At 49.9% G+C, this 14442-nt stretch overlaps 1 protein-coding gene across 2 annotated transcripts in view; it reads right to left on the bottom strand.

Annotated features, from left to right (window-relative positions):
- The window catches only part of ZBTB16 (zinc finger and BTB domain containing 16), a 192815-nt gene that overhangs the window by 59529 nt on the left and 118844 nt on the right, over positions 1-14442 (bottom strand). For both annotated transcript variants that reach the window (XM_049612892.1, XM_049612902.1), the window contains exon 4: positions 4095-4181. In XM_049612892.1, coding sequence (XP_049468849.1) covers positions 4095-4181 — 87 coding nt within the window. The remainder of the gene's footprint in view (positions 1-4094; positions 4182-14442) is intronic.

The following is a 14442-nucleotide window of genomic DNA, read 5'->3' on the forward strand; positions in this document are numbered from 1 at the left end:
TCATTAAACTGTATACTTTTAACAGGTGAGCTGTATGGTATGTGAATTATATCTCCATAAAATGGGTTGAAAAAAAATAGAAATCATGTCTGTAATGATCACTGCTGTATCCGCAGTGGGTGCCAGGCACACACAAGGTGCTCAGTAAGTGCATGAGGCCTGTTTGCAAATAACCTCCCCCATGTGCTCACCCCTCGGGGACTCAGCCACCTCCTCTGATCCCAGCTGAGAGGTGGCTTGCTCCCTGCTGCTGATTTAATCTGTGTGGACAGATTAAGCTATTTGGGAAAGCTGGCTCACCACTCAGTCTCCACAGGCCCCAGATCAGAATTCTCAGAGCGAGATTCTCCACTTCATGGGGTCCAGCATTAAGAAGCTGGCTGGGACCTGGGGACACCTGGGTCTTCCCCTGGCTTTCAAGATAACCAGGTCTGGACCCTGGTCAAAGTCACCTGGCCAAGTCACCTTCTCCATAACCAAGCCAGGGAGATGCTCACCTAGAAAGCACTCTTCTAGTCGTCACGGGCCAGGGCGGAACAGACCGAGACTGTGTTTTCCACTCAGGAAAGGCAGATTTTGTGAGATCACAGGACGAGGAAATATTGCTGAAAGTAATGGTACCAGCAGCAGACCAGGAAAGACTTCTTTCTTCCATGCTAGTCCCCTGCGGTAGCTTGGCAGTCAGTCTCCCAAGATGACTGCCATACAACACTCAGTATGTGTTTGTCACTACCCCTAGAGAAGGGGAGTCGAGTCTCCCACCCCTTCAGTCTGGGGCCGCTTTGACCAATAAAACATGGCAGAAGCGATGTTAGACGTCTCTAGCCCGGCTTTTAACAGAGCTGACAGCTTATGTTTCCAGACTCCTGAGGCCCTGAGCTGTCATGTGAGAAGTCCAGGCCACTCTGCTGTAGAGGAAGGCCACATGGCAGAGCACTGAGAGTCACAGACGTGAGCGAGGAAGCCATCCCAGATGTCCAGCCCTGTCGAGCCCTCAGATGACCCCAGACCCAGACAGCGCCTGACTGCAATCTCGTGAGAGACCCCAAGTGAAAACCACCCAACTGAGCCCAGTCAACTCACAGAGCCGTCAGAGATCATAACACTTTGTTGCTTTAATCTAGTGTTGGAGTAGTTCACTACAGCAACCACCATGGTCAATTCCCAACACAGGAGCCAGAGTGCACTTTTAAACACATAAATCAAGTCATGCCACTCTCCCACTCAAAACCCTCCAAGGAACCATTATTTCCTTTCTTCTACAAATGTCTATGCACATACATTTGTGTGTGGTGCATGTAGGGTGCCATGATTTACTGAGGTATCATTTATATATTTCATATAACACATAATTCACGCATTTCAACTATATAGTTTGGGGAGCCTTCTGGCTCAGTCGGTAGAGCAACTCTTGAGCTCGGGGTTGTAAGTTCAAGCTCCACGTTGGGTACAGAAATTACTTAAAAATAAAAATCTTCAAATAAATATAAAAATAAACTGCATTTCGATATTTTTAATACATTCCAAATTGTGCCACCACCATCACCATCAATTTTAGAACAATGACATCACTCCAAAAGGAAACACCATACCCATTAGCAGTCATTCCCCAGGTCTCCTCAACTCACCCAGCCTCTGGCACCTGCTAATTTATTTTCTGCCTATAGATCTGCCCATTCTAGCTGTTTCCTATCAATGAAACCACACAACACGCAGCCTTCTGTGACTGGCTCCTGTCACTGAGCATCACGTTTGTGAGGTTCATCTACGTTGCAGAGTGTGATCAGTACCCCATCCCTTTTTAGAGCCAAATAATACTCCATTCTGCACATAAACGACATTTTGTCTATCCATCCATCCGTGGACACTGGGTTATCTCTACCTTTTGGCTATTACGAATAATGCATCTATAAAGTCACGTGCAAGTTTTTGTGAGGACACAGGTTTTCAGGTGTCTTGATAGACACCTCGGAGTAGAACTGCTACGTAAATGGTAACTCTGTATTTAACTTTTGGAGGAAGCGCCAGACGGCTGTCCAGTGCGGCTGCATCATTTCACCTGCTGACCAGTACTGTATAAGGGTTCTGATTTCTCCATGTCCTCGCCAACGCTTCCTACTGCCTACATTTTGTACCGCAGCCACATCCTGCTAAGTATAAAAAACTACTTCGTTGTCACTTCGATTTGTATTTCCCTTACAATGGCCTAATGGCACCGAGCATCTTTTCATGCGCTCATGGACCGTTTGTCTGTTTTTGGAGAAATGTCCATGCTGATCTTCTGCCCGTTATTTGTATTTTTATTATTGAGTTGTAAGTGGACTTTATATTTTCTAACTGTAAGTCCCTCATGAGGTATGTGATTTGCAAATGTTTTATCTCCCTCCAGTGGACTTTTAGCATGTGCAGAATAAAATCTAAATTCCTTACTAGGGTTGAGAGACCCACCTGATTTATGACCTCCTGTGCCAACCCTCTCTGCACCTCACCCCCTGCCACCTCTCCCCTGCCCCCTGCTCCTCATGCTGGTCCTCGAGCTGGTCAGGTTTGGCCCAGCCTCAGGGCTTCGGCAAGCACCTGTTCCCTCTGAGTGGCTCACTCCCTCACATCAGGACTCTGCTCAGATGTCACCTTCTCAGAGAAGACAAGCTATTTAATATAAAATACCACTTTTCTCCTATCACACTCTTTCCCTTATCCTGCTTTATTTTCTTACTAACACTTATTATCATCTGACATTATATCATACACTTATTTGCCTAAACTGTCTCCCTATTAGAATCTCAGTGCCACGAGGGGACAGGAATGCTATCTGTCTTGGATGTTACTATACCTTATATTCAACAAGCATGCCAGGCACCTGGTGGGAAATCAATAAATATTTACTACATTTTAAATACATTTATTTACCCCTATTTAACAAATGCTTACTATGAGCCAAACACTCAGCAAAGCACTTCAAATAAAGTATTTTACTTCATCCCCACGACAATACTCTGCTGTGGAGGTAGGTACTATCATGACTCCACTTTTTTAACAGATGAGATGACCACAGTAAGAGAGTTTAAATAATGGACTCATCAGGGCACCTGGGTGGCTCAGTTGGTTGAGCGTCTGACTTCAGGCTCAGGTCATGATCTCACAGTTTGTGAGTTCGAGCCTCATAGTGGGGTCTGTGCTGACAGCATGGAGCCTGGAGCCTGCTTCAAGTTCTGTGTCTCCCTCTCTCTCTGCCCCTGCCCTGCTCATGCACAGTCTGCCTCTCCCTCTCTCTCTGTGAAAAATAAATATGCATGAAAAAAACCCTCAAATAACGAATCCATGATCTCACAGACAGGAAGGTCAGAGCCAAGGAGAAACCCAGGCTGTCCAAGCTGCAACACTCCTGGCCCCACTATTAACTTGGCAAGTCACTGACCCTCCTTTGAGCTGCAGGGTCCTCATCCATGACATGGGAGTAGCCTCCTGCTTTACAGAGTTACGGAAAGACAGGCCAGGTGAGGTCAAGTACAGCACTGAGCTACAGCAAAGAAGACGGAGTACGGCGGTGGTGAGGGGCACTGATGCCATGCAATCAGTGCTCTGACAACAAATACAGTGACATCGCCGGCTAAATGGTTCGAACGCGTCATATGTACACACTGCTTTCTTTTAGACAATGACTCGACTCACAGATGGCAGACCGGCCCCCTGTGGCCACTGAGGGTTTCAGAGGTATACAGATGGAGTGCGAGAGGTTTCCAGAACGTTCACCAAGGGAAGGGGATGCTAGGTAACATCACGGACCTTCTAAGACTTCAACAAGAATGTGCTACAGGGCTCTGTGAAGACGGGACGTCAGTGGCCTGTTAGACGCAGAGATGGTGGGCCTCATCCAGGGCTGCTGTTCTTACAGGGCAAGGTCACACTTGGACATTCCTGCCATCCAGCCCCACACACGGGAGTAGCTGACTGTGGCACAAGCCATCCCCCCCCAACAGCTCCCCAGGACAGGAATGGAGGTCACATGTGCTGAAAGAGGGTGTCGCCAAGTCCCTTGGTATCCGTGTGCTGGCACATTGGAGGAGCTGCAGGATGGGAAGCTGTCAACTCACCAGTATGGGTCTGCCTGTGGGTCTCCAGGGCATCCTCCTTCGAAAACTGGGCTCCGCACTGGTCACAGACAAAGGCTTTGGCACCCGCTGGAAGAAAGGGGAGACGTTACCATGAGAGTGATATTCCACTTGTGGGGAAGGGGTCCTGGGCCAGAATCGTGCAGAAAGACACTAGGGAAGGTGGCTGGACACCTGTGGAGATCAAGGCAGGGACAGTGCTTGGCCCTGGCAGCCAGCCCAGCCCCTCCTCCAGGTTGTGACCAAACCCCCAACTGAGCTCCAGATGTCGCCATCCAGGGGTCTCCCAGAGAGAAGAGGCAACAAAATCAGAATAACCAACACAAGCAGAGATGGGGTCCAGATGACATGCCCCAAGAAGCAGGCAGATTCTGGCGGGGGCTGACTCCAAGTGAGGAACAGAGAGGGCTAAAGAATATAAGGGAGGGGGGGGCGTCTGGGTGGCTTAGTCAGTTAAACGTCTGACTCTTGATTTTGGCTCAGGTCATGATCTCATAGTTTGTGAGTTCGAGCCCCGCGTTGGGCGCTGAGCTAAACAGGATAGACCCTGCTTGACATTCTCTCTCTCTCTCTCTCTGCCCCTTCTCCCCCTCTCAGAAATAAATAAACATTAAAAAAAAAAAAAAAGAATACGAGGGGAAATGGGCCCCCTTGCTTAGGTTACACCTTATGGGAAGGTAGGAAATGCTGACGTACCTCTACTTGGATAGCCCCTAACTCAGTATGTCCCAAACTAGACTGTCTGTCCCAACCACCCCCTGCACCTGACCACTCAAAAATCCCTGAACGACTCCCCTGTGTCTTCAGGATAAAATCTAACCTCCTCACCAAGACACACAAAGCACTTCCTGATGCGCTCATCTTCCCTGCTTCATCTCTCTCCCCCTCCCTCACTCTCGCTCCCTGGTCTCCAGTCCACTCGGCCAGTCTGGTTCCTGGAGGAGCCAGGCTCTCCCTCACTGACAGGCCTCACCCATCCTCCCGCTCCTCCTGTGTCTGACCTTCTGGTCGCTCACTCCCACCCCAGTTTAGCACCAAGTATATGCACCAGCGTCCATAACCTCTGCCCCCGCGTCCTGATGACGTAGCCCCTCCTTAAGCTCTGGCAGCACCCTGTATGTTCCAGATCGATGGCTCACCATGCGCTCTTCTAAATGCCTGTGGACCCGTCCCTGTCTCCTGCCACACTCTAAGCTTCCCAAGGGAGGGACTGTGTCACTCCACACACAGAGCCGTATCTTCCTGACACCCAGGGGGGGACCCTATTACTGGACATATTTGTGGAATAAACAAAATCAATTCAGTGCGATTCAAACTGATCGACTTTTGTAGAACTATTATTTTTACGAGGCTCAGAGAGACAAGGCCACAGGATCAAGACAAACAGGATTTTTTCCCAGTCGCTAACGGTCTTCAAGGCTCTCATATGTTATTCAGCCACAGGGCACCTGCCACAAGCCTAGGCAGCTTTCATTTGAAGTATCTTCGAGGGGCGCCTGGGTGGCTCGGTCAGTTAAGCGTCTGACTTCGGCTCAGGCCGTGACCTCGCGGTTCATGAGTGTGAGCTCCGTGTCGAGCTCTGTGCTGACAGCTCGGAGCCTAGAGCCTGCTTGGGATTCTGTATCTCCCTCTCTCTCTGCCCCTCCCCTGCTCCTGCTCTCCCTCTGTCTCTCAAAAATAAATAAATATTGAAAAGGGGGGACATGTATCTATCCCCCCTTAAAAAATACCTTCCAGGTGCATCTCTTCCGACACGTACTGTCACTGCCCCTACCCAGGCCCTTGCCAGGTGGTGCCCAGAACACTGGTAGACTCAATGGCTGCCCCACCACCAGATGTCCTCTGATTCACCCCACAGATACCGTGCCTTAAAAGGCTACTTGTTTCCTTCATACTCGTTGCCCGAGAAGTTCTACAGGGCTCAAAATTTACACTGATTCTGAATTCCTCCACGTCACTTCGAGGCCCGAGCGGTTAGCCACCCAGCTCCACGGACATCGTCTTCACCGGCCCTGACGGGAGCCGCTCGTCCCTCCCTGAGTTGGAGCACAGCTGGGTCCCAGTTCTGTCTGTTGCTGCCCCGTTCCATTCTCAAGACGGGTTATGCACGCACAGAGCACACGGGCTCTGCCCTGCCCTCTCCAAGAGGCCCCACACCGTGCTCCTTTCTACGCATCTGAGCACTGCCTTGAGTGTGCCTGTGTGTTACTTTTGTATTAGAGTCTTGTAAGAGGCAGAACTTCTTACACATATTCGTAGTAGAAAACTAGTGCTGCTTTCCAACCATCTCAGATTTCCTGAGGCTTTACCATGCAGCAGGCACGATGCATCCTGTATCATCTCCTCTGATCCTGCCGGCTTTTAAAAGTCCAAACTGCTGGAGCACCTGGGTGACTCAGTGGGTCACGCTTCCGACGTTGGCTCAGGTCATGATCTCACGGTTCGCGAGTTCAAGCCCCGCATCGGGCTCTGCACGAACAGTGCAGAGCCTGCTTGGGATTCTCTCTTTCTCCCTCTCTCTCAGCCCTTCCCCTACTCGTGCTCTCCCTATCTCAAAATAGATTAAAAAAAAAAAAAAGATCATACTGTTATTACTCCATTCAGCAGATGAGAAAAGCGAACCTCCAAGAGGTTACGTAGCTTGACCAGTGTCGCTCAGTGGGCACCAGAAGTGGCTTCAAACCCAGGCAGCTTGACTTCAGGCCCTCTGCTCTTAATCTCTGTACTCTAGGGCTCCCTCTGAAAAGATGCTTCATGGATAAGAAGGGGAGGTATGGGCTTCTTCCCCCCAACTGAAAACAATAAAATTCCAAAACATCCCGTTTATACATCAAAGTTTTGCATAAAATTCTAGCTGGAAAAATGGTTCCACTACTTTTTAACAAGTTTTAAAAACCTCCGCCTTAGAGTAATAGCACGTACTATAAGGAACAGTACTAAGAATACAATTTGCACCAGTATAGGCTTAAATTAAACAGCAATAAACAGTTCTTGCCAGTGAAGGGTAGAAGGAAAGGTAGAAGGCAAACCCTGTGAGGACACTGACCTTGTCTACTGATGAGCAAAATTTACCCTCTACTAGGTGCTCAATAAATATGAGTTGACTAAATAAATGAATGATAAAATGCCCTTAGGGAAGATATGGAGTCACTTTTCCTTAACAGCCTTCAATACAGGGGCACCTGGGTGGCTCAGTCAGTTAAGCGTCTGGCTTCAGCACAGGTCATGATCTTGCAGTGAGTTCGAGCCCCGCATCAGGCTCTGTGCTGACAGCTCCTAGCCTGGAGCCTGCTTCAGATTCTGTGTCTCCCTCTCTCTCTGCCCCTCCCCTGCTCATGCTCTCTCTTTGTCTCAAAAATAAATAAAAACATTTAAAAAATGTTGTTGTTTTTTTTATAAAAAGAGCTTTCAATACAAATACTGCCATTTGTATTAGGTGTCTCGAGTTGAGTTTTTCCTGGAGACCGGGAGGTCTTGATCACTTCCAGGTATCTCTTCAAGCTGCTGGGTATCCTTGGGCCAAGGACCTGCACGTGGCTTCTAAAGCTTTAAGAAAGAGCTTTCGAAGAAACTCAGTGGAAAGACAGTCACAATGTGTGATCACTCAGGTGGCAGCCAGGACCACTTTTCATCCATTTATTCTGGAAATGCAGCCAGGACCTCAAAGAGCACAGTGGACCAGAGGGGGGTAGAGGAAGCCACAGCCTTCTAGAAATGAGGAACTCTCTCCAGTCCTGAATCATTAGCCAGCAATGATTTTCTGTGATTTGTAAGGGATCGGACTGTAACTGCATTTCTTTCTTTGGTTCTAAACAGTTCTCATGACTCCCTAAAGAAGAAAGATGATGGGGAGGCCCAAGGAGGAAAGCAGGGGCTGGAAAGCCCTGGGAGCTCAGCCTCGTGCAGGAGCCCTGCAACCAGGTGAGGAACCTCTATGCCGCCACCTTGAAGGGATGTGGTACAGAGGGTTCTTAGAAAACAGCCATCAATAAGGTCATCGCAGCATCTGTTTCAATGACTGAGAAGCAGAGAGAAAGGAAGGAGGCCAAGTAGGAAATAAAGGGCCGGATGTGTACCATCAGACAAGTTCAAGATGAAGATAAAAACAGATTAGCACATGTGATCTAGTCAAGGTTGCCGGCTTGGCCCAAGCCTGACCACATCTGGTTGCCCTCAGAGCTTCCTGTCTCCACCCCTGCCTTGCTGAAGTCACAAAGTCGAGCCGAGTAGGTGAAAGTCCCCTGGCCTCGTCAGTGCAGAGTCTGACCCACCCAGACTGGTCAGAACCCTCAGCACACACAGACACCACAAAGGCTGGCTCCCACTTCAGGCCCCATTCATGTAAGCCCTAGTACTCCCCCTCCCCCACTGAGACTCTCCCCAACTCCCCAGGGCGAGCCCCGCACCAAAGATAGGCAGTTCCAGGGCACAGGAGCCCAGCAGAGAGAGGCAGAACCCCCCTCTTCCCAAGGAGGCATGTGCCTTTAAATTGTCTCTGTAATGGCTGGCTCAGAGGCAGAAATATTTGGCAGCCCTGAAATTAAAAGTGATAAATTTCCTCGCCAAGCTTTGATCAATAATAGAGGCCTCATCTGTTAATCAATAAGACAGTCTCTGCCTGTTTACTGTGCATATGTTGTTCGTTGCTGCCTTCAGTATGATGTCAGGTTTGCATTCAAAGCAATTCAAGTGTGTATAAACCACATGGGTCTTCCCAAAACGCATTACGGTGACATCATTCAGCCCCTAATACATTTATAAAGCATCAATGCGAGGGAGGGATGGGGGGAAGGAAGGAGGTCATGCCAGTTGAACACAATGGGTACACGTGGGTAGATCAGCATTTATCCCCCACAAAATTTCCTGGGGCTCCTCCTGGAGTGGGAAGAACAGCACGTCACAGCTCAGGGATGACCACACCTTGTCGTATCTTTCCTATGCACAGGGATGCTTTTTGCATGTCCAGTAAGAATATGCCCCAAGGTGGATTACAGCAAATGAACAAAAGAGACAAAAACCCCTGTCCTCAGAGAGCTTACATTCTAGAAGGAAAGGCACATTTTAAAAAACCCAGTAAATACAAACTAGGTAGTGATAAAAAGAGACACAAATGAAGTGAATTGGGACCCAGAGGGCCGGGGGCCACCATTTTATATGGGGTAGGCAGGGAAGAGCTCTCTGATGAGCTGGCCTCTGAGCGCAAAGCTGAAAGGGGAAAGAAGAAACAGCCCTGTCTATGGAAGCCCATTCCAGACAGAGGAGGAGTGAGGAGGCCAGTGGGTTGGAATGGAGTCAGTGCAGGTAGAGGGAGAGCTGGGGAGCAAGGGGGTGGACTGCAGGGACGGGAATTTACAGCAGAGAGGGAACAGCCAGAAGATACAGCGGGCTGGACCATCGCCATCCTCCCTAGCGATTACAGAGCTGAGTGAACAGCGCCACTCGGAGTGGGGAGAACTGGGTCCCAGGCCAGCCCGGCCACCAGAGTGGCCCTCCTTCCGAGCTGTGAAACAAAGATGGCCGTACCTGCTGCTGCGAGGGTCAAAGGGGAAGATGGACATTAGTGAACACACACTCCTTTGTCAATCACCAAGCACTCTGCGGGACACAGGAGCTCACTGATGTTATTTATACCTCAGCGGGCAGGAGAGCGTGCTTAAGAGCTCAGGATTCTGGTCAGACGGATCAGAGTTCAAATCCCAGCCAGGCTAGTCATGAGCTGCAACCCTGACCCCAGAAAGTTGCCAGGTCTCAGTGGGTCTGTCACCTCCTCTGTAAAATGGGAAGAATAAGGCCCTCAGAGGAATTGGCAAGGTGGGAGAAGGGCTTGGACCTCTATCCAGGGGATCCACACAGCCAGCAAGGAGTAGCCATCATCACCACCAGTCAGCCCAGGGTTACGATTCCTTTAAAGAACTCCTCTGTGCAAAATATGATTGATTTTACTGAAGTTCAATGTACAGTTATTTGGAGGCCATTTATCTTGTGTAAAGTGAGTCTCCCATTTATAAAGACATATTTCACTCTGACCTCTTGCTCACTCGCTTTCTCTCTCTCTCTTTCTCTCTCTCTCTCTCTCTCTCTCTCTCTCTCTCTCTCTCTCTCTCACACACACACACACACACACACACCTCATCCCTCTAATTTAAAGGTGAGTGGTTGTCTTGTTGAGGGGAGCAGGAAAATCTGTCAAAGGACCAACATGTCAGTACGGGCAGCTATTCACCAACCTGGCTCTTAAATCCTCCCCGCGTGAGCCCCAGGAGCCCAATTCAAGTGTCCTGTGCTGCCCAGCTCTTCTCATTCCTCCCCGGCAGACCGTAAGCTCCGTGTGAGCAGGGCTGCAGTATGTCTCTTCCCTGCGCGATCCCAGTCCCCTGCTCTTTACCTGCCCTGCAGCTGCGGTCCTAAAGGCTTGATAAACACAGAAACTCTCCCGAGGCTTCCAGGCACAGAACTGGCCCAGGAAGAGGGCAGTGGCCATTCAGGGCACTGCCAGGCTGTCCCCTAGGGGGTGGCAGAGTCCTTATTCCACACACTCTAGGTTCTCCACTGCCCCTTTTTAAAACTCAAGGACATGGTCTTGGCTGGTACTCAGGCAGTTGGGAGTGGAGAAAGGAAAGGTTGGGAGTGGGCTCTCTGCTTGCCCTGGATCACGATCTCCTCCCCTTCAGCCCTTTGTTACCCACCGGCTGCCCAGGACTCAGACCCCCGCAAGAAGAGAAGCAACCCCTCCCCCAGGACACTCAGAGTCTCCTGTCTGAGGAGGCCTCTGATGGCCAGAGTGGACCCTCAACCAGCTGGCAGAAATTTGTGTGGCCCCCACCCACAGCCCAGGCAGAGCGCTTATCTGAGATTCAGTGGTAAAGAGAGACAGACAGACAGACAGACAGATAGACATCCTTGCCCTGCCAGTCTCCCAGGGATCCTGCAGGTGAGGGCTCAAGGGTGCCTTATGTGTTATACTGGGGGAGCAAGAGTACCTGACCACTCAGAATATCCCAGACTCCTGCCCTGTCCCATCTCTCCCTGACTTCTCGACACCTCCAGGAGGTCAGACCAGGGCTATTGGAAGGAGGAGGGTTCAAAGCAGGTTCAGGCTGGGTGAAAAGAAAGGAGGCAGTCACCACGGCCCTCAAGGAGGCTGGAGATGGTCTAAGGCGTCCCTGTGTCGGGGCCACTTTCACTCAGTGCTACGGATCATCCCGACTCGAAGGAATCGAAAGAGACACGGCCAGGAAAGCACTTTCAAAACCACAAAGCTTTCTATAAACGCCTAGCATTCCAATGACAACAGCGCAGAAATCCCGCAGAAGCTCGCTCGACAGGCTCCCCACAGCTGTCCTCCCCCCACCACCACCTTGGACGCCACCCCCCCTTCCCAACCAGAAACAGGGTTGGGGGTACCAAGCATCCAGGAAGGAGGGTAGACAAACAATGCTGAGCACAGTCAGATGTGGGCTGGTGTCTCTCTGAAGTCAATACGGCAGAAGCCAATGAAAGAAGAAAAAAAAATTCAAAATCCCTCCCTCTCCCCCCCCCCGCCCCTCCATGCTAATAAGAAGGCGGGGAGGGGGTGGGGGAAACCGCTGAAAAAACACTTAACATTTGCCAGCATCTAACGCTGAGTAGTGTGTCCTTTTTCTTTTAATTCCTTGAGATTTTAAAATAAACATCTTGAATGTTCTGATGAGATATGCATGCCTGCTTACATAAGGAAGTACAGAGTGTACCAAAACAGCAGACCCAAAAAAAGCATAAGCTGTCAGAACAATGAGTACAGACACGGGGCATTTTACAGCGGGCCATGGTGGACAGTTTTATTTACAGTACCTCTTATCAGACAGAGAACAGTACTCTGGCTGCCAATTCCAAAGGCCAGCACTGCGTGTTCTTTTGCTCAGGGAGATGCGTTCTCTCCCCGAGAGGAGCTGGAAGGCGAGCTTGCCCGCTCTCTTTCTCGCTCACCATTTCTCCTTTATCAACAAAACAAGAACTGATCCAGAACCAGAATCTCTGTAAGGGGCACTCATTCGGGCGAGAGGGGAAAGGGGAAGCACTGGGGGGCAGATGTGGACTGATCAGAAGACGTCCAGCCCCTACCGACTGGCTCGGGATATGGTCCAAGGGCTGGTCCGACAAGGAGGTGGGAGAAGGGCATCTGCTACAGGACAGCGGGGTGAATGGACTACGAGTGCGGGCCCCAATCAAAGTCAGGACTGAGGAAGCCACCAGGCAGTGTGCAAGCTGTGCAACAGAGATAGAGAATAATCGGGGCCCACAACGGGCAGGTGTTCAGATCCCTAGAAGTCAATTTCCCATCAATAACATGCTCCGTGGCTGGACCCCCCAAATGTGACTAAATGTCCACTCAGAGGAGACCGTGGAATGGGTCAAAAGGAAATGATGAGGCCTCTCTAGTCTGAGAGAGCATTTCTTACCCTACCCCGTAAACCTCATGCTATCAGGAGGTCCCCATGGTGCGCTGGTGCCCTTGGCTGTCACCAGGATCCTACGGTCGGTCCTGAGCTCATGTCCCACACAGAGAATAGGTCCACCTTGTCCCTTATCCCTGCAACTCAGTTCTCAGAGGGCCTTGCTCCTCTGTCACCACTTTCAGCACCAGCAGGAACCCAACAGGCTTAGTAACACAGCCCCTAGCCAGTACAAGCACGTATGCTCAGTATACAGCTGTGCCCCAGACAAGTTAAGAACCCTTGCTTGGGGATCAAGCAAACCAGGAGCAAGTCCTGGTTCTATCACTTCTAGCCACCACCCTGGGCAAGCTAATTCTCCTCTCTGTGCCTATTTCTTCACCTATAAAACAGGCACAGACCAGCCGCCTCACAGGGTTGAGTGACAATTAATTTAAACAGTATATGTAAAGTCTGCAACACCGTGCCTGACCCACAGGAGCTGCTCAATCAATGTGAGCTGTCATTAACATCCTCACTACTGCCATTACTTTCTCCCCCACTGTCAATGTGTGGGCTCCACGCACACATCCGATGTATGCACTAAACATATCATAACATTCAAAGTATTCTTAGGCCCCTGAGCCAAAATACAAAGAACAAAAAAAGGGAGGGGGCACATGGGTGGCTCAGTAGGTTAAGTGTCCGACTCTTGACTTCAGCTCAGGTCACGATTTCATGGTTGTGAGACTGAGCCTCCGGTGGGCTCCACGCTGGGTGTCCTTCTCTCTCCCTCTCCCCCTGCTCCTCTCTTGCTCATGCACTTGCTTTCTCTCTCAAAAAACATGTTTTTGACATTTAAAAAATTACCTTAACAAAGGGAGAAAAAGCTCCTACTCTGGACAAGTCTTCATCAGACTTTCTCTGGGAAGAGCAAGATAAAAGAAGGCAGTAGGCACTGTCGATTGTGCATGTCCAACAATCCCCTCTACAAACCAACAATGTGGAAATAAAGGCAGGGCCCAACCACACCTCCTTGGGAGAAGGTCAAAGAAATGGCGCCTTTCCAGTCGGCCCTCAATACTCACGGCCAAGTTTTGACTATCATCCTCCTACTGGAATGAGTGCAAACCCATTTAAGGTGAATTATTTTAAATAAAATACAAGTGGGAGGATAAACCTGTCACTGTGAAAACAACATGCAACTCTCCTGAAGTCTAAGTAGGAGTATTGATTTGGGGGTTCCCCTTAGCACTGCCTTTAACCCATTTCTTCCCCAGGCAACTTCCATGACTGGCTAATCAAGGTATGGTGGTGATCAATGCAATGACACAAAAGCCTCTCTCGTTATGAGAATGTCAGCCCCCACTCTGACAGAACGGACTTCTTCCAGACATGTTATGCCAACCAGACAGCTCCCTGAGGTGAAGCCCCCAGCAGCTAGTGGCCAGACCTGCTGTGGAGTTCTCCTCGCTGGCGATAGGGTCCTGGGACCAACTCTGTACCCTTGCTTCCCTCTTTAAGATGGGATTATTGGGGCATCTGGGTGGCTCAGTTGGTTAAGCGTCTGACTTCAGCTCAAGTCATAATCCCATGGTTTGTGGGTTCAAGTCCCACATTAGGCTCTGTGCTGACACCTCAGAGCCTGGAGCCTGCTTTGGATTCTGTCTCTCCCTCTCTCTCCGTCCCTCCGCTGCTCATGCTCTGTCTCTCTGTCTCAAAAATCAACATTAAAAAATAAATAAATAAAATAAAATGGGGCTATTAGCCCTATGAAATACATGGTACGCAGCAGGTGCCTGAATAGTTATGGATAAAGTTCCACTTTATCAAGCTGTGGAGCTCTAGAAGGCCAGCCTCTGGCCTGAGCCTTCTAGAACTTCAGCCCATAATATTCCAGCCCCACAGTTCCTGGGGGA

This window comes from Panthera uncia, chromosome D1 (genome assembly GCF_023721935.1).
Source record: "Panthera uncia isolate 11264 chromosome D1, Puncia_PCG_1.0, whole genome shotgun sequence".
Taxonomy (NCBI): domain Eukaryota; kingdom Metazoa; phylum Chordata; class Mammalia; order Carnivora; family Felidae; genus Panthera; species Panthera uncia.